This window comes from Nerophis lumbriciformis, linkage group LG28 (genome assembly GCF_033978685.3).
Source record: "Nerophis lumbriciformis linkage group LG28, RoL_Nlum_v2.1, whole genome shotgun sequence".
NCBI lineage: Eukaryota > Metazoa > Chordata > Actinopteri > Syngnathiformes > Syngnathidae > Nerophis > Nerophis lumbriciformis.
This window is the reverse complement of record NC_084575.2, coordinates 16,938,510-16,958,066: the sequence shown is the minus strand read 5'-3', so window position 1 is coordinate 16,958,066 and position 19,557 is coordinate 16,938,510. Positions and strand designations below refer to the sequence as shown.

The 19,557-nt window shown below is 39.6% G+C and overlaps 2 protein-coding genes across 3 annotated transcripts in view; one reads left to right on the top strand and one right to left on the bottom strand.

The window, feature by feature from the left end:
* Positions 1–12,653, top strand: part of fam83c (family with sequence similarity 83 member C) — a 20,239-nt gene extending 7,586 nt beyond the window's left edge. For both annotated transcript variants that reach the window (XM_061923778.2, XM_061923777.2), the window contains 4 exons: positions 4,989–5,156; positions 5,282–5,406; positions 6,579–6,806; positions 10,647–12,653. In XM_061923778.2, the coding sequence (XP_061779762.2) occupies positions 4,989–5,156; positions 5,282–5,406; positions 6,579–6,806; positions 10,647–11,484 (1,359 nt within the window). In that variant the 3' untranslated portion in view covers positions 11,485–12,653. The remainder of the gene's footprint in view (positions 1–4,988; positions 5,157–5,281; positions 5,407–6,578; positions 6,807–10,646) is intronic.
* Positions 1–19,557, bottom strand: part of ssuh2.1 (ssu-2 homolog, tandem duplicate 1) — a 60,797-nt gene that overhangs the window by 23,126 nt on the left and 18,114 nt on the right. The window lies entirely within an intron of this gene.

Genomic DNA, 19,557 nt, shown 5'->3' with positions numbered 1-19,557 from the left:
CACATGTACATACAGTAAGTATTCCCAGCCTTTGCTCATTACTTTGTTGATGCACCTTTGGCAGAAATTACAGCCTCAAGTCTTTTTGCATATGATGCCACAAGCTTGGCACTCCTATCTTTGGGCAGTTTTGCCCATTCTTCTTTGCAGCACCCCTCAAGCGCAATCAGGTTGGATGGGAAGCATCTGTTTTTATCCAGGATGTGTCTGTACATTGCTGCATTCTTCTTTCCCTCTATCCTGACTTGTCTCCCTGTTCCTGCCGCTGAAAAACATCCCCACATCATGATGCTGCCACCACCATGCTTCACTGTGGAGATGGTACTTGCCTGGTGATGAGCGGTGCCTGAATTCCTCCAAACACGGCGCCTCGTATTCACGCCAAAGAGATCAATCTGTGTCTCATTACACCAGAGAATTTTTTCTCATGGTCTGAGAGTTTCTCAGGTGCATTTTGGCAAACATTTAAGAAGGGATGGCTCTGTCTGGCCACTGTATCATACAGGCCTGGTTGGTGGATTGGTTCTCCTCTCTTCACAGAGGAATGCTGTAGTTACCATCGGGTTCTTGGTCACCTTCCTGACTAGGGCCATTTTCCTCCGATAACTCAGTTTAGACGGCCTGGTTGTTCCAAACTTCTTATATTTACGGATGATGGAGGCCACTGTGCTCATTGGGACTTTCAAGGGAGCATATATTTTTCTGTACCCTTCCCCAGATTTGTGCCCCGAGACAATCTTGTCTCCGAGGTCTACAGAAAAATTCCTTTAACTTCATTCTTCGCTCTGCAATGCACTGTCAAGTGTGGGACTTTGTATATAGACAGGTGTGTGTCTTTCTTGATCATGTCCAACCAACTGAATTCACCACAGGTTGACTCCAATTAAGCTGTATTAACCTCAAGGATGATCAGTTGAAACAGGATGCACCTGAGCTCACTTTTGAGCTTTCATTTAATTTAATTTCATTTTTATTTATCTTTTTCATTGATGTGCATCTTTGATCGATAGACAATTATACCACAATTATTCAATTTTACATTTACACACCAATGCCTGAGAAGGAGCAGGATGAAGAAAAATCTTATATTTTCCTGCCCCCTTCAACATAATATGTAGTCTTACTTAATAATATCATATAAACCAACAATTACATCCAAATATAACGAAAACAAACAAAAAAAACTCACAAAAAAGCACAAGTGCAAAACTTCATGAAGTACAAACCGAACAAAAAAAACAAAAGAAGTAATATACACCTTACAGGATGATACAAAACAAATACAAAACCAGGCAAAAAATAAGTAAAATAATAAATATAAAGCAAAATGTAAACACTTATGGCTGTCCATATGATCTTATTGTTCTGTCTTTATATATTTTTTTCAATTGGAATATATTTATTACAATCTTTTATCTCATTGTAAAGAGAATTCCATAGTTTAACCCCCACATATGCACATTTTGTTTTAAAGTTGTCCTTGAATACTTGAATGGCTTCATAACAAAGGCTGTGAATATTTAAGTACGTGTGATTTATTAGATTTATTTTTAATACATTTGCAAACATTTTCTAAAAGAAAAAACTTTCACATTGTCATTACAAGGTATTGTGTGTAGAATTTTGAGGACAAAAATAATTGATTCTATTTTGCAATAAGGCAATAACATAAACCAAATGTAGAAAAAGTGAAGCGCTGTGAATACTTTCCGGATGCACTGTACTTGCAATATTTGGTCCTACGATAACCGAGACGGTATACAGAAAGTGGGTCAAACTTATGGTGAAAATATTTTTTAAAACAACGAATCCTACGAAAACCGAGTACCATATGCAATTATGCATATACGTGGTCCTCAAGTTCTGGTCCTAGAGTTTTAGTGTAAGTTATACCTAAATTGATTCCTAGGTCACTGCCACTAAGTGCATGAAAGACATACTGTATGAGATACAGTAATATCAAATACAGTACAAGGAAGGAATAATATAGTTATTACTATCCTTGTGGTTGTCTTGCAAACTGAAAGGGGCTTTGCAAGGGAGACGAGAGAGGCTTATTGAGATATAATCTACTTAAGTAGAGGGTACAGCATCACTTGCAGGCCTTTACTACCGTCTTAAAATATTGTCTATGCCAGTCTAGAATGAGAACCTGCTCTTTGCCTTAAGAAAGCGCACAACATCCATGACCTGTCGAGCATTCATTAGCATTCGATTTATACTGGTAGGCTTTTCTCATCTCTAGGAGCTATCAATGATGTTCCTTGACATTTTTACTTCCATGGTAATGGCTTTCCTTTTCTTTGACGCACTGCCACTAGGGAGATTAAAGATGGATATTCATAGTTAACTCAAAATTAATCACGATTAATGGCAGATAGATATAATTTTTCATCATTAATAAGTTTACCCGAGACTGATCATTTTCAAGTTTTAATACCATGGCTGTACAATTATTTTGCTTTAATGAAATGTGTTTTAAACATTATTCTTTTTTAAACAGCTCAACACAAAAAAAGGACATAACTACGTTTTTAATAACAACAACAAACATTGCCTTCAGTGTGTTGGTGTCTTGCCAGATTTTGCGTTTTGTAGAAACACAGAATTTGTATTCCTGCTGTAGAAGCACTTGCCTTCAGAGGAGGAGCTACACTTCCATGTTTAGATACCAGTTTCACGCATTAATAACACAATATGTCTTAATATGGATTGTTATGCTCATGCTTTGATTGCCAAAGATGCTTGGAAATGTATTCTTTGATATTTCTACCTGAATAAATGCTTCTGCTATTCTGTACTTTACATGTTGTACAAGTTAATTGTAACATATTCCTCAACTGTTGTAATAGCATGTTTTTTAGGTACAAATATCACAGAATAACATTACAAAACATTGTTGACAAAGCATGATCATACTGTAAGATATTTTTATTTTGTTAATATAGTTAAACTGGATGTATAGCATAGCGCTTTTATTTTGAAGTTGGAAATGTGATTGGTTTGAGAAGGTGTAATGACATGTTTTGATGTCGGCCGACATTTTGCAATAAAAAAAAGTCCCCTTTTGACTTCCTGCCTACCGTGTTTAATTTCTGTTGAGCTGTTATGCAATCTTACTAAAGCAGTTAGTGTAACAGTCTACATTTAATGTATCAATGCACCTTAGCTATAAACACGGAAATAAAGCGTTCACACACCTCTGATAGACGTGCGCAGCAGGCATTTGCTGCAGTGATGTCGTTCCACGGCAAAAAATAAGTTATTTTTTGTCGGGAGAACAACTTGCCATGGTTTTGGACCTGATATTTCCATAATGTACACTTTTCTTTTTCCATTTCTGCTTGCTATTTTACCACTTGTGGCTCATCAGTAACAACTGAACTCAACCAAGTTACCCGTCCCTAGGGTCAAAAAGGACTTGTGCGCGTTAATCGGCCATAAAAAAAATAAATTGTGCCGTTATTGGAACCTATAGTTAACACACATATATATATATATATATATATATATATATATATATATATATATATATATGATATATATGTGTTATGATATATATATATGTAGCATATTAATATTATATATGTATATTGTATTATATATACATGTATAATGTGCACACGTATCTAGTATCTACCTTATATACAGTAGATACATGCATGTATATACAAAACCAGTGAAGTTGGCACATTGTGTAAATTGTAAATAAAAACAGAATACAATGATTTGCAAATCCTTTTCAACATATATTCAATTGAACACATTGCAAAGACAAGATATTTAATGTTGGAACTGAGAAACTTTTTTTTTTTTCAAATAATCATTAACTTAGAATTTAATGGCAACAACTCATTCCAAAAGAGTTGGCACAGGGGCATTTTTACCACTGTTACATGGCCTTTCTTTTTAACAACACGCAGTAAACGTTTGGGAACTGAGGAGACCAATTTTTGAAGCTTTTCAGGCGGAATTCTTTCCCATTCTTGCTTGATGTACAGCTTAAGTTGTTCAACAGTCCAGGTTACCGTTGTGGTATTTTAGGCTTCATATCGCGCCACACATTTTCAATGGGAGACAGGTCTGGACTACAGGCAGGCCAGTCTAGTACCCGCACTCTTTTACTAAGAAGCCACGCTGTTGTAACACATGCAGAATGTGGCTTGGCATTGTCTTGCTGAAATAAGCAGGGCTGTCCATGAAAAAGACGTTGCTTGGATGGCAACATATGTTGCTCCAAAACCTGTATGTACCTTTCAGCATTAATGGTTAATGGTGCCTTCACAGATGTGTAAGTTAAACATGCTTTGAACACTAATACACCCCCATACCATCTCAGATACTGGCTTTTGAACTTTGCGCCTATTACAGTCCGGATGGTTCTTTTCCTCTTTGGTCCGGAGGACACGACGTCCACAGTTTCTAAAAAATAATTTGAAATGTGGACTCGTCAGATCACAGAACACTTTTAAACTTTGCATCAGTCCATCTTAGATGAGCTTGGGCCCAGCAAAGCCGGCGGCATTTCTGGGTGTTGTTGATAAATGGCTTTGGCTTTGCATAGTAGCGTTTTAACTTGCACTTACAGATGTAGCGACAAACTGTAGTTACTTGAAGTGTTCCTGAGCCCATGTGGTGATATCCTTTACACACTGATGTCGGTTTTTGATGCAGTACCGCCCGAGGGATCGAAGGTCCGAGCATTCCTCAACTTTCTCAGTCTTTCTTGCCACTTGTGCCAGCTTTTTTGAAACATGTTGCAGGCATCAAATTCCAAATGAGCTAATATTTGCAAAAAATACCAGTTTGAACGTTAAGTATCGTGTCTTTGCAGTCTATTCAGTTGAATATAGGTTGAAAAGGACTTGCAAATCATTGTATTCTGTTTTTATTTACGATTTACACAACGTGCCAACTTCACTGGTTTTGGGTTTTGTAGTATATACAGGAAATGTGTGTGCTAACGTGTATGTGTGTGGGCGCTGCAGGTCATCGCATTGGTCATGGATGAGTTCACTGACGTGGACTTGTTGTGTGACCTGATTGAGGCGTCCAACAAGCGCAAAGTTCCAGTCTACATCCTTCTGGACCACAAGAACCTGGAGCACTTCACGGACATGTGCTCGTCTTTGGATGTGCAGAACGTTCACCTGAGCGTGAGTCTTGTGCACGCATAGCGTCCTGCATTTATCTTAGCTTTTCTAGCTGTCATGGTGTCTTTGACCTCTGACCTTGTTTGACTTAATTTTTTTTTACATGTTGTTCTACTCGTGTTTCACAGAACATGCGCATCCGCAGCGTGTGCGGCGACATGTACTGCACCAAGAACGGCAAGAAATTCAGCGGACAAGTCCTAGAAAAGTTTATGATCATCGACTGTGAGGAGGTCATCGCCGGATCCTACAGGTCATACAGACACACACATACTCCACTTGGTAGTACGAACATGCAGAGAAAACAAAATATTATTTGTACTTCCTGTTGGACTGGAGGTCTGACAGGCTCCTAAAAGAAATATATGATCATCACGGCTACCATTTTCAGTGAACCGCCTACTTTCTGTTTACCGGAGGATTGCGATTGAGCCGTGACTCACCTCACAGGTGCGGGAATGAAGGGCAAGGTGTGGAGAGGCGTTGACTGACCCAACCCCTCCCCCTCTAGAATGACATACTTTGACAACTGGGAGTGTCCCGCCAATCATTTCAGCATATTTGTCCAACTCTTTTCTCCACTCATATACTTATATTCACTTCCTACTTCCATTCAAACGTCAATATGATGTCAACAGACTAAGTGATTGCTTCATTCCGACCACTGATTAAGACAAATGTATAGATAATCAATTATCTATTTCTTTACATCAAATGAGGAAAGCTCAAGTTCAACTCCAAAATTTCTGTCATCAAAATGATGCCTACACCAGTCTCTTTTGGGGGTCACATGACCAAAGTGGCACCATGCAAGAAGAAGGATGGGCGTCCATTTTCCTTGAGCAGTTTTGCATGTTAATACAACTGTCCCGGTGCACACCATCGTGTGAATGAACAATTAATAGTTGAGTCAAAAAACCTTTAAATTATTACGAGCCCCACTCCCCCACTACCCATACACACATCAAGCCCCTCCCAGCCCTGGTGCAGGTCAAATTAAGTACCGGTAGCGTGCATTAGTGAGGCAAAGTTGTTGTCGGTCGCTTACACATGTCAAGTAACTTAAGAAAAAGTGACAAGTGTGACGAGTCGCCATTCCGGTTCTACAACGTTTGCACCCAATACTCCTTCAAGTCAGCCATCCATCAAGTTTCATGGATTTGACATGCTAATATTTTTTTTGTCTTCATGCATGACAGCACACGCCACAGAGGAGACACGCGATTGGATTTTTTTCATCAAATCAACAAAACCGCACATTTTAGTCACAGGCTAACACCTTTATCATCTAATAGTGGCTGATACAATAAAGCAGATAATGATAATGATGTTATTAGTGAATCAGGCATGTAAGATCATTTCTTTGTGCTTAATTCCAATGTTGGATACAATTCTAATATTGATGTTGTGTGTTTATTTGTGCAGCTTCACCTGGCTGTCTGCTCAGGTGCACAGCAACATGGTCATGCACTTCTCGGGTCGCATCACGGAAAGTTTTGACCGCGAGTTCCGCTGCCTGTATGCCGACTCGGAGATCATCGACTGTTTCTATAACGAGGAGGAGGAGGGTCTTCCATACTTCCCGCCCTACCAGGCCCCGCAGATGGTCATGGGGCACATTCCGCTCATGAAAGCCAATCTACTTTTAGACAGGTACCAAGATTGTTTGACATAGATTTTTTTGTAATCAGATACAACTCCCAAACACAACTAAGTGTTTAGTCCGACTGTCAACCCATTTTGAAAACAAGCTTTTTTTGTATGGAATAGAAACTTGTGGGGGTTTTTTTATGATTGAATCATAAATATAACCACTTGGTGTTAATTTAACTTGTTAAGCATTTCTGAAACAAATATTCTACACCATACCAGATAGTTCCTGATTAATCCTTTGGAGTCCAGGCTAGGATTTAGTTTTTGCGTAAACCTTTTATATTACATAATTTCTAAAAACAATTTATCTTGCCTCGGTTGGTTTCATTTTTTCCCCCCAGTTCAACCACACATGCGACTGTACAGTCATTTTTTTTCATTTCTATTAACACATGGCCTAAAATCACCCTAAGACAGTGGTTCTTAACCTTGTTGGAGGTACCAAACCCCACCAGTTTCATATGCGCATTCACCGAACCCTTCTTTAGTGAAAAATATATATATATTTTTTTCAAATTCAAGAAAAAGTTGTATGTTTTTTTACTGGTGCACAAAATGAACCGTGCATGAACATCACCTTGTTCCAAGAACAAAACCAACACAGTGCATGAACTCACAACAAATTACACACCTTACACACATTACCATGAATTGATTAACGTGGACCCCGACTTAAACAAGTTGAAAAACTTATTGGGGTGTTACCATTTAGTGGTCAATTGTACGGAATATGTACTGCACTGTGTAAACTGTACTGTTTCTCTTCCTTTGCAATCTGCTAGTAAAAGTTTCAATCAATCAATCAAAAAACTTGCAAAAAAGGTGGAAAATTAGAGGGAACATTGGGGGTATCCATAATACGCTGATAGGGAGAAGTTTTTATTTATACGATAAGTCGGATGTCTCTTTACCTCCGTGGCGGAGGCTCTGCCGAACCTCTGAGGCCGACTCACCGAACCCCTAGGGTTCGATCGAAGCCAGGTTAAGAACCACTGCCCTAAGACTTATTATCCAAGTAGGAGAAATTTGAATTTTTATAAAGGAAAAATATCATGTCAAACCTTTCTTATAACCAGAGGTGGGTAATGACGCTAGCATTTACTCCATTACATTTACTCAGGAAACTTTTTGGATACATTGTACTTGTACGAGTAGTTTTATTGCAACAAACTTGAATGTTTTTGTGCAGACGAAACACTACTCTGTTTCATTGAGTTTCATTCCCATTGCTACATTTATTTAAATCCATTGATGACTGCTTGCAAATACGTAGTGATGTTTGATTCCATTTCACCAATCAAACGGAGCCTGGCTGTCACATGACAGCACTCAAAAGTGACATATTTTAAGTCACAGTCAGAAGAGGCATCAAGTAGTGTTTACTTTACAAACTAGGAAAAATAACTTTAATATCATCTGTGTCAGTAGAAATGTTCACATTTCCTTCTATGAGAATTCCACTTCCAACTCACGAAAATATGTTGTGATAAGTTGTAAATGTTTGCTTTATGTTTTAGCTGCACATTAGCCCTATTATAACATCATAAGTGACTGTAAAGTGTGCATCTTTTGTGGGACAGTACATGATGTAGTAGTTTATCACTTACGTACACACACACCAACTATGGTTGTAATGCAAGTACCATTAAATAAATAGCTACTAGATGAATCAGAAGTTTCTAACCAGTTACTCAGTACTTCAATATAGTTTTTTTCACTAAACACTTAAGTAATTATATGGATGACTACTCTTTACTTTAAGTTTTTATTAGTCATATTACTCTAAAGTACTCTTACTTGAGTGCAATTGTTGGCTATTCTACCCACCTCTGCTTCTTACCTAGAATGCAAATATAAAATGTACAATGCAAAAACTCATGCACAAATTTAGTTAGTTTAGTTAATGCCTCAGGCAGGTACAATTGACTATGTACACGACAAATAACGTGTACCGTTCTAAAACAAATGTTTTTAAAACGATGACACTAACACAATCAGGATGATTGTTACTGATCATAGGTCTGGATTTACAAACCCCATTTCCATATGAGTAGAGAAATTGTGTTAGATGTAAATATAAACGGAATACAATGATTTGCAAATCATTTTCAACCCATATTCAGTTGAATATGCTACAAAGACAACATATTTGATGTTCAAACTGATAAACTTTTTTTTTTTTTGCAAATAATCATTAACTTTAGAATTTGATGCCAGCAACACGTTACAAAGAAGTTGGGAAAGGTGGCAATGAATACTGATAAAGTTGAGGAATGCTCATCAAACACTTATTTGGAACATCCCACAGGTGTGCAGGCTAATTGGGAACAGGTGGGTGCCATGATTGGGTATAAAAACAGCTTCCCAAATGCTCAGTCTTTCACAAGAAAGGATGGGGCGAGGTACACCCCTTTGTCCACAACTGCGTGAGCAAATAGTCAAACAGTTTAAGAACAACGTTTCTCAAAGTGCAATTGCAAGACATTTTGGGATTTCAACATCTACGGTCCATAATATCATCAAAAGGTTCAGAGAATCTGGAGAAATCACTCCACGTAAGCGGCATGGCCGGAAACCAACATTGAATGACCGTGACCTTCGATCCCTCAGACGGCACTGTATCAAAAATCGACATCAATCTCTAAAGTATATCACCACATGGGCTCAGGAACACTTCAGAAAACCACTGTCACTAAATACAGTTTGTCGCTACATCTGTAAGTGCAAGTTAAAACTCTACTATGCAAAGCGAAAGCCATTTATCAACAACATCCAGAAACGCCGCCGGCTTCTCTGGGCCCGAGATCATCTAAGATGGACTCATGCAAAGTGGAAAAGTGTTCTGTGGTCTGACGAGTCCACATTTCAAATTGTTTTTGGAAATATTCGACATCGTGTCATCCGGACCAAAGGGGAAGCGAACCATCCAGACTGTTATCGACGCAAAGTTGAAAAGCCAGCATCTGTGATGGTATGGGGGTGCATTAGTGCCCAAGGCATGGGTAACTTACACATCTGTGAAGGCATCATTAATGCTGAAAGGTACATACAGGTTTTGGAACAACATATGCTGCCATCTAAGCGCCGTCTTTTTCATGGACGCCCCTGCTTATTTCAGCAAGACAATGACAAGCCACATTAAGCACGTGTTACAACAGCGTGGCTTCGTAAAAAAAGAGTGCGGGTACTTTCCTGGTCCGTCTGCAGTCCAGACCTGTCTCCCATCGAAAATGTGTGGCGCATTATGAAGCGTAAAATACGACAGCGGAGACTCCGGACTGTTAAACGACTGAAGCTCTACATAAAACAAGAATGGGAAAGAATTCCACTTTCAAAGATTCAACAATTAGTTTCCTCAGTTCCCAACGTTTGAGTGTTGTTAAAAGAAAAGGTGATGTAACACAGTGGTGAACATGTGCCATTTACTGTGGCACGTGTTGCAGCCATGAAATTCTAAGTTAATTATTATTTGCAAAAAAAAAAAGTTTATGAGTTTGAACATCAAATATCTTGTCTTTGTAGTGCATTCAATTGAATATGGGTTGAAAAGGATTTGCAAATCATTGTATTCCGTTTATATTTACATCTAACACAATTTCCCAACTCATATGGAAACGGGGTTTGTACTTACATGATTTTCATCATTTAAAGACTTGAATAGAGTGTAAAGTCTGGCCTTTTGGTTAAAACAGAGTGTGGATGTATCATCATGCTGCGCTTGCATAGACCGTGGATACAAGGTTGTGGACTCCTTAGAGTTAATCATGCTCTGACTGTGTGCTAGATCAATGGTAGCTTTGTGCTTGCTAACACATGCTAACCGTGTCCTTCCCCCTGCAGGCAGAGGACGAGTTCTGATAACTCAAGCAGCCAATCAAGTAACAGCATATCAAGTGTAAAGGCAGCACCCGGACGGACCTCCAACCCCGTTTACATGGTCAATCAAGGTCAAGACAAACTGGAGCCGAGTAACTCTCACCTGAGCCCTGAGAGGAAAATTGGGGAGCGCAGAGTCCAAAACCTGGCACATCAGAACAACATCTCTCCTTCAACACGAGTCTCCGCTAACGGAGTGCTCAATCACACTCTGGAGCGCACTACTGGAGGCTACTCTACGGACTGGACCAAAAGCTACCCGGCGGACCTCAAGTGGTCACATTTTGCCGGTACCACCTCTAAGTTTCAGGCGTTGGGAATGTACGAGCACAAACCGACTATGTACACCGGCACCACCCCTGCACGCTTAAATCCAACCAGGACTACAACCCTGCTCAGCGAGACTAAACTGGGCGCCAAGCAAAAGGGCTCGTCCAGCCAGTTCCTCAATAAATTATCGGACTTTTTCACGCCACCTTCCGACAAAGACCACTACAACTTCCTCAGATCGCAGTCGCCTCTCGGAAACGTGGCACGAGGTGGACCTGACCTCACACAAACCGTACCGGAGAGCCAACAGGCGCCTCCGTCACCGTCACCGCCACCACCACAACCACCACCACCACCGCCACCGGAGCTGCCTCCCTCTCCTGTGTCGCCCGTGTCTCCTGTGGCACAGATGACCAGGCAAGACGAGAAGCGTATGACACTTGGTCACAGCAAGCTGGACCTGGTGAACCAGTACAACCAGCTGAAGAACAAACAGGTCTACAGTCGATTCGAGCTCAAGAGCTCCAACTGAACCGCATGGACAAAGGTCTCCAATGATCCCCAACACGAAGGTTGGAAATGAGTTGTGGACGTCAACTTGTTGAAATTGGATGACATCACGTTTGTCTAATCGTTTTAGCTGTGAGGACTTTAATGTCAACTTGTAAAATAAGCATTTTGCCCAGGCTATTTCTCTTTGCTTTACTGTGACGTTCTGTTTCATACACAGGCAGTCCTTGCTGTACGACGTTTTGTGGTTACAACACGATCCTGTAAATGATTACTAGTGTGCAGAAAGAAATAGTTAGACCTGTGTGCGCACGGTGAAAAAATGCGTAGGCGGAATAACACGCAAGTCGTGAGTCACTTTTTTTATTTTTTTCATTAATTTTTTGCTATTCATCATGTCTCCCAAGTGTCAGGCATACACAAGCTTTGCGTCAAAGAGAAGGAAAGTCCTCGCCATGGAAGTACACTTAGACCGCGTGAAATGCTCCGAATGAAGAGAAATGCTCACCATCATCAAGGATCACGATGGTATCATTGAACATGCGAAAGGATCTGCTCTTTTGAAATAGACCGTGATAAATGAGCAGCGTCGTGGTGTCATTATTGAGACTTCCATTTCCCCATAAGACTGTCTCACCCTCCCTTCTAGTGTGCAAGCTGTACATGTGGATACAAAAAGCAAGTTCTCTTTTTTTTACTACGGTTTCATTTAAATCTTTTACTGTATTTTATATGTTAATGTGTACAGTGTACAGTGTACAGTGTATCAATGTAGGTATATATTGGCGTTATGGGAACAAAACTGAAGACCTCAGTTTTTTTTTTAAACGAATGACACAGCCTTTGTCCTGCCTCCGCTGCGTGGACCACACTGAAAATCCATGTTTTCTTCCTGGAGTCATGATGGAGTTGACAACATAATCTGCCTCACTTCGCCCTTTAGCGGAGGTAATGTGCAGCACAGTGACACTGATCAAACATATATTCTACACTTACATATTTTCACAAAATCTTATACTACTGGAAAATGTGAGTTCCTTTTGTACGCTCAAGAACATTGAAATGAAATAAAGCTATGACTCTTTGTACGCACTTTCAAATATCACCTCTGGTAACCAGCTGTGGTAAAGGGGCATCGAAGTGGAGATGTGGTGGGGGGGGGCTTGTTTTTTTCATTTAGATATGTACAGTCATGGTCAAAAGTTTACATACACTTGTAAAGAACATAATGTCATGGCTGTCTTGAGTTTCCAATAATCTCTACAACTCTTATTTGTTTGTGATAGAGTGATTGGAGCACATACTTGTTGGTCACAAAAAACATTCATGAAGTTTGGTTCTCTTATGAATTTATTATGGGTCTACTGAAAATGTGACCCAATCTGCTGGGTCAAAAGTATACATACAGCAATGTTAATATTTGGTTACATGTCCCTTGGCAAGTTTCACTGCAATAAAGCACTTTTGGTAGCCATCCACAAGCTTCTGGTTGAATTTTTGACCACTCCTTTTGACAAAATTGGTGCGGTTCAGCTAAATGTGTTGGTTTTCTGACATGGACTTGTTTCTTCAGCATTGTCCACACGTTTAAGTCAAGACTTTGGGAAGGCCATTCTAAAACCTTAATTGTAGCCTGATTTAGCCATTCCTTTACCACTTTTGACATGTGTTTGGGGTCATTGTCCTGTTGGAACACCCAACTGCGCCTAAGACCCAACATCCGGGCTGATGATTTTAGGTTGTCCTGAAGAATTTGGAGGTAATCCTCCTTTTTCATTGTCCCATTTACTCTCTGTAAAGCACCAGTTCCATTTGCAGCAAAACAGGCCCATAGCATAATACTACCACCACCATGCTGGACGGTAGGCCTGGTGTTCCTGGGATTAAAGGCCTCACCTTTTCTCCTCCAAACATATTGCTGGGTATTGTGGCCAAACAGCTCAATTTTTGTTTCTTATGACCACAGAACTTTCCTCCAGAAGGTCTTATCTTTGTCCATGTGATGTCAGATGAAAGTGATAAAGGAATGGCTAAATCAGGCTAGAATTCAACCAGAAGCTTGTGGATGGCTACCAAAAGTGCCTTATTGCAGTGAAACTTGCCAAGGGACATGTAACCAAATATTAACATTGCTGTATTAATACTTTTGACCCAGCAGATTTGGTCACATTTTCAGTAGACCCATAATAAATTCATAAAAGAACCAAACTTCATGAATGTTTTTTGTGACCAACAAGTATGTGCTCTAATCACTTCATCACAAAAAATAAGAGTTGTAGAAATTATTGAAAACTCAAGACAGTAATGACATTATGTTCTTTACAAGTGTATGTAAACTTTTGACCACGACTATAAGTTATAACGATACGGCATCATAAATGTTAAGGTAAAATAAATGTAGCTGTGAAAGTTCAATAATAAGGTTGGGTTAATTAAATTAAGTACGTATGTTGACACCTCTTATGAAGAATGCAATATAGTTTGTTTCGCCAGTATAGCGACTAACCTAGCTTTGAACACTTCACTTAGCACAGACGTCATTAAAGATCAACTTTAGGCATTTACACACATCACCGGCATTTTGGAACAAGAATGAGATGAACAAAAAGTAAAAATACACTTAACCCATATTTGTGGCAGCAAAGTAGAGTTATGTACTAGTTTCACTTCTGCATCTTAATGCCCGTAACTGTTGCGAGTTCAATTACCCTTCAAGTTTACTTTGGGATGACTTAGAATGGCGCTATTCAACTAGGACCGAGGGGCTGAAAAAATAGACTTGAATCGCTATGCTGGCTTTAAAGGGAAACTGCACTTTTTGGGGTATTTTGCCTATCATTTACAATCCTTATGTTAGACGAGGATATGTTTTTATTTTTTTATGCATTCGACTCGTAAACAAATGTGAGCAAAAGTCCGCTTACAATGGAGCCTTTGGGAATCGCTCTATTCTGCCTATAAAGCGCATAAAAAAACATCAAACACTTCCATCATTGTTTTATATACCATACACGCTGTAAGTAGATATGTAATGTAGTGACAGAAACAATAATAACATGTAATACTTACGTAGTTTGATCATTTTAAGAATATGCGACGCACTAATTTAAAAAACGCATCACAGTGTTCACTGATTACTAGTCACTGCAGACTTCATGAGAGCATACAAACATAAAACAACTTACTGTACAATGTCTGCTCTCACTGGGATGCCGACTTTATATATTGATATGTTTAAATTAGGGGTGTAACGGTACGTGTATTTGTATTGAACCGTTTCGGTACAGGGGTTCCGGTTCGGTTCGGAGGTGTACCGAACGAGTTTCCACCCGGACATATTAAGTAGCGTAACGCACGTTGTGTAAACAATGCACACCGAGGCACAACACACGGCATGCTAGCAGCTAACAGGCTACGATAGACTGACCATACGTCCTCTTTTCACCAGACATGTCCTCTTTTGCGGAGCTGTCAGGGCGGAGTTTCTTAAATGCCTCAAATGTCCGGCATTTTGAGTTAGGGTTGCGTGTATTTTCAATGTACTTTCAGGGTTAAGAAGGGGTTAAAAACAAAACAAATTGTGCGCGCAGCAGCATTCGTGAGGGAGGGGCAGAGACAGAGAGAGCGAGAGAGTTATGATAAACGCGCATGCGTCGCCAGGCTCTGCTTTTTATCCATGGATTTATCAGATTTAATTTTTTATTATCAATAGCAGTGTTGTCAAAAGTGTGCCCCGGAGGCCATTTGCGGCCCACAGCTAATGTTTTAAAGGCCCACGGCACAAATTAAAAATACTATTAAAATAAACAAAAACATAACAAAAGTGAAATAAAAAAGCTTAAAGGTGAAATGTAATTTAGATAAAGTTGCAATGTTGACTAATAAAACAAAGCTGTTTTTTTTTTTCTTTCCAACTGTCATTGCTCAAAACATAATATTGAACCAAAATCAATGTTATTATGAATTATTGACCTATCCTAGGTTCCGATTACTTCACATCAAATATTCCACTATGAAAAATATTTTTGGTGGAAGATTTTGCAAATTTGGTAAGTAAATAACCCAAAAATTAATATTTTGTTGTTTTCTTACTGTACCGAAAATGAACCGAACCGTGACCTCTAAACCGAGGTACATACCGAACCAAAATTTTTGTGTACCGTTACACCCCTAGTTTAAATATTATTCAGATGAAGAATGACTCATAATACTTGAAGAAAAAAAGGGGTGGAACTAAGCTTCTTTGTGTGTCTTTTTCCCATTTCCAGGTCTAAGTTGGCTGTCAAAGTGTGCCAACTTCTCAGTTTATGTCCACATCCTTTTACTATCCAGGTGAGAGGCATGATTTGTAATCTAGAATAAACTTTCACGAGCTGTGAGGCGAGAAGGCGGCTCACCAGGTGATGATGTCAATACAACAGCATTAGGAAGTTACTTATCTGGTTAATGTGCCGCTAATTATAGGTCCTTAACGTTGCCGCTTATAATAATATCGCTCATACTTGGCTAATAGTCACGTGACATACAGTAAATGGAGTATTGTTAGGGCTTTTTGGATGGTTATTGGGTTTTATGTTTGAAATAGACGCAATGACGTCATGGCTCCCATTAGCTCCATCGAAAGCAGACTTTTATTTACAAGTTAAAATGTATTATAAAAAGACAAACTTGTTCTTAAAGCTTAAGTCGTCTTTAAGGAGGAACTCAGAGTACAGTAGAACCACTGCCCCTCCAAGAGAAACCATCTGAGGTGGCTAAGGCTTCTAGTTAGGAGGCCCCGAGAAGCCCTTATGGTGAGGTGAGGAAGACCCAGGGCACGCTTGAAGACACTTCTATTGATGGACTGGTAACACAAGAACTGGAGAAAAGCGGAAAATGGACGACAGTCTGTAGACCCCAGACAATGTGTACAAATGTATTGCTTTCAAAGACAACATTCACAAACAAAGTCAATAAAATGTTATTTAAAGGCCTACTGAAACCCACTACTACCGACCACGCAGTCTGATAGTTTATATATCAATGATGAAATCTTAACATTGCAACACATGCCAATACGGCCGGGTTAGCTTACTAAAGTGCAATTTTAAATTTTGTCTGCGCGTGACGTCACGGATTGTAGAGGACATTTTGGGACAGCATGGTGGCCAGCTATTAAGTCGTCTGTTTTCATCGCAAAATTCCAAAGTATTCAGGACATCTGTGTTGGTGAATCTTTTGCAATTTGTTCAATGAACAATGGAGACAGCAAAGAAGAAAGCTGTCGGTGGGAAGCGGTGTATTGCGGCCGATTTCAGCAACACAAACACGGACGGTGTTTCATTGTTTACATTCCCGAAAGATGACAGTCAAGCTTTACCATTGGCCTGTGGAGAACTGGGACAACAGAGACTCTTACCAGGAGGACTTTGAGTTGGATACGCAGACACGGTACCGTGAGTACGCTTCCAAACATTTGATCGCTTGCCCGTACGTGCGTGCCGCTATGTGCATGTCACGTACGTAACTTTGGGGACTTTGGGGAAATATATGTGCTGTATGAACTTTGGGGAGGTGAACGGTACTTTGGGCTGTGGGATTGAGTGTGTTGTGCAGGTGTTTGAGTTGTATTGGCGGGTTATATGGACGGGAGGGGGGAGGTGTTTGTTATGCGGGATTCATTTGTGGCATATTAAATATAAGCCTGGTTGTGTTGTGGCTAATAGAGTATATATATGTTTTGTGTTTATTTACTGTTGTAGTCATTCCCAGCTGAATATCAGGTCCCACCCGCCTCTCACAGCATCTTCCCTATCTGAATCGCTCGCACTGCCCTCTCGTCCTTCACTCTCACTTTCCTCATCCAAGAATCTTTCATCCTCGCTCAAATTAATGGGGAAATCGTCGCTTTCTCGGTCCGAATTGCTCTCCCTGCAGGTGGCCATGATTGTAAGCAATGTGCAGATGTGAGGAGCTCCACAACCTGTGACGTCACGCTACTCGTCTGCTACTTCCGGTACAGGCAAGGCTTTTTTATCAGCGACCAAAAGTTGCGAACTTTATCGTCGATGTTCTCTACTAAATCCTTTCAGCAAAAATATGGCAATATCGCGAAATGATCAAGTATGACACATAGAATGGACCTGCTATCCCCGTTTAAATAAGAAAATCGCATTTCAGTAGGCCTTTAAATTCTGGTACACATAGGCTCCAGCACCCCCTGCGACCTCTAAAGGGACAAGCGGTAGAAAAGGGATGGATGATACATGAGATAACTTGTCAAAACATGACAACACTCCAGGTCAAAGGTCATTTGGGTTGGTACTGCAGTGAACACAGTTGGTCTGCAGGTGGCAGTGTCGCCATGGTGCATGGCCGTCCCTCCCAGCGTGATCTGTGAGTTGCAATATGCATCTTGTCCAGCAGATGGCTTTGAAGAATACTTGAACTTTTTGTTCTTCATTCTTCATTCATTATTGTGTCTTCATTGTGTTATATGTCCTTATTGTGTGCCTTCCTCACATCTTTTTCATGCTATCACATCATCTCATGTCTATCAAGACTCATTGTATTCATCCTGTCACAGTGTCTTCATGTTTTTATCATATCTAAATGTGTCTTTGTGTCTCTATCGTGTCTTCATGTCTTTAGCTCTTGTTTCGTCATGTCTTAATCATGTGTAATTGTGTCTTCATGTCTTTTACAGGTCTTAGTTGTCTTTTACAGGTCTTTATCATGTCCTCTTAATGTCTTGATTGTGTCTTTACTCTTAATGTTTGTTTTTTTCCTCATGTTTTACCCATCAAATTGTGTCTTTATCGAGTCTTAATTGTGTCTTCATAGTCTTCTTCAGTTATTTATGTCTCCATGTGTCTTTTTCATGTATTTATCATTTCTCATGTCCCGCGACCCCGAAAGGGATAAGCGGTAGAAAATGGATGGATGGATGGATGTTTGGTCTTTTTCAGGTCTTTATCACATCTTAAATGTCCTCTTTATGTCTTTTTTCATGTATTCATGTTTTTAGCAGGTCCAAATTGTGTCTTCATGTCTTTATCATGTGTCACATATCTTCTTCATGTCTTTAGCAGGTCTTAATTGTGTCTTTGTGGTCTTTTTCAGGTCTTTATCACATCTTACATGTCCTCTTCATGTCTTTATTGCGTCTTTTTTCATGTCTTTGTGTCTTTAGCAGGTCCAAATTGTGTCTTCATGTCTTTATCATGTGTCACATATCTTCTTCATGTCTGTATTGTGTCCTCATGTCTTTAGCAGATCTTAATTGTGTCTTCATGGTCTTTTTCAGGTCTTTATCACATCTTAAATGTTCTCTTCGTGTCTTTTTTCATGTATTCATGTTTTTAGCAAGTCCAAATTGTGTCTTCATGTCTTAATCATGTGTCACATATCTTCTTCATGTCTTTATTGTGTCTTCATGTCTTTAGCAGGTCTTAATTGTGTCTTCATGGTCTTTTTCAGGTCTTTATCACATCTTAAATGTCCTCTTCATGTCTTTTTTCATGTATTCATGTTTTTAGCAGGTCCAAATTGTGTCTTCGTGTCTTTATTGTGTCTTTTTCATGTCTTCATGTTTTTGGCAGGACCAAATTGTGTCTTTGTGTCTTTATCAGGTCTTTATCATGTGTCACATATCTTCTTCATGTCTTTATTGTGTCTTCATGTATTTAGCAGGTCTTAATAGTGTCGTCATGGTCTTTATTATATCTTACATGTCCTCTCCATGTCTCTATTGCGTCTTTTTTCATGTATTCATGTTTTTATCAGGTCCAAATTGTGTCTTCATGTCTTCATCAGGTCTTTATCATGTGTCACATATCTTCTTCATGTCTGTATTGTGTCTTCATGTCTTTAGCAGGTCTTAATTGTGTCTTCAAGGTCTTTGTCACATCTTACATGTCCTCTTCATGTCTTTATTGTGTCTTTTTTCATGTCTTCATGTTTTTAGCAGGTCTAAATTGTGTCTTCATGTCTTTATCAGGTCTTAATTGTGTCTTCATTGTTTTATCCTGTCTTTATCATGTGTCACATATCTTCTTCATGTCTTTAGCAGGTCTAAATTGTGTCTTCACGTCTTTAGCTCTTGTTTCTTCGTGTC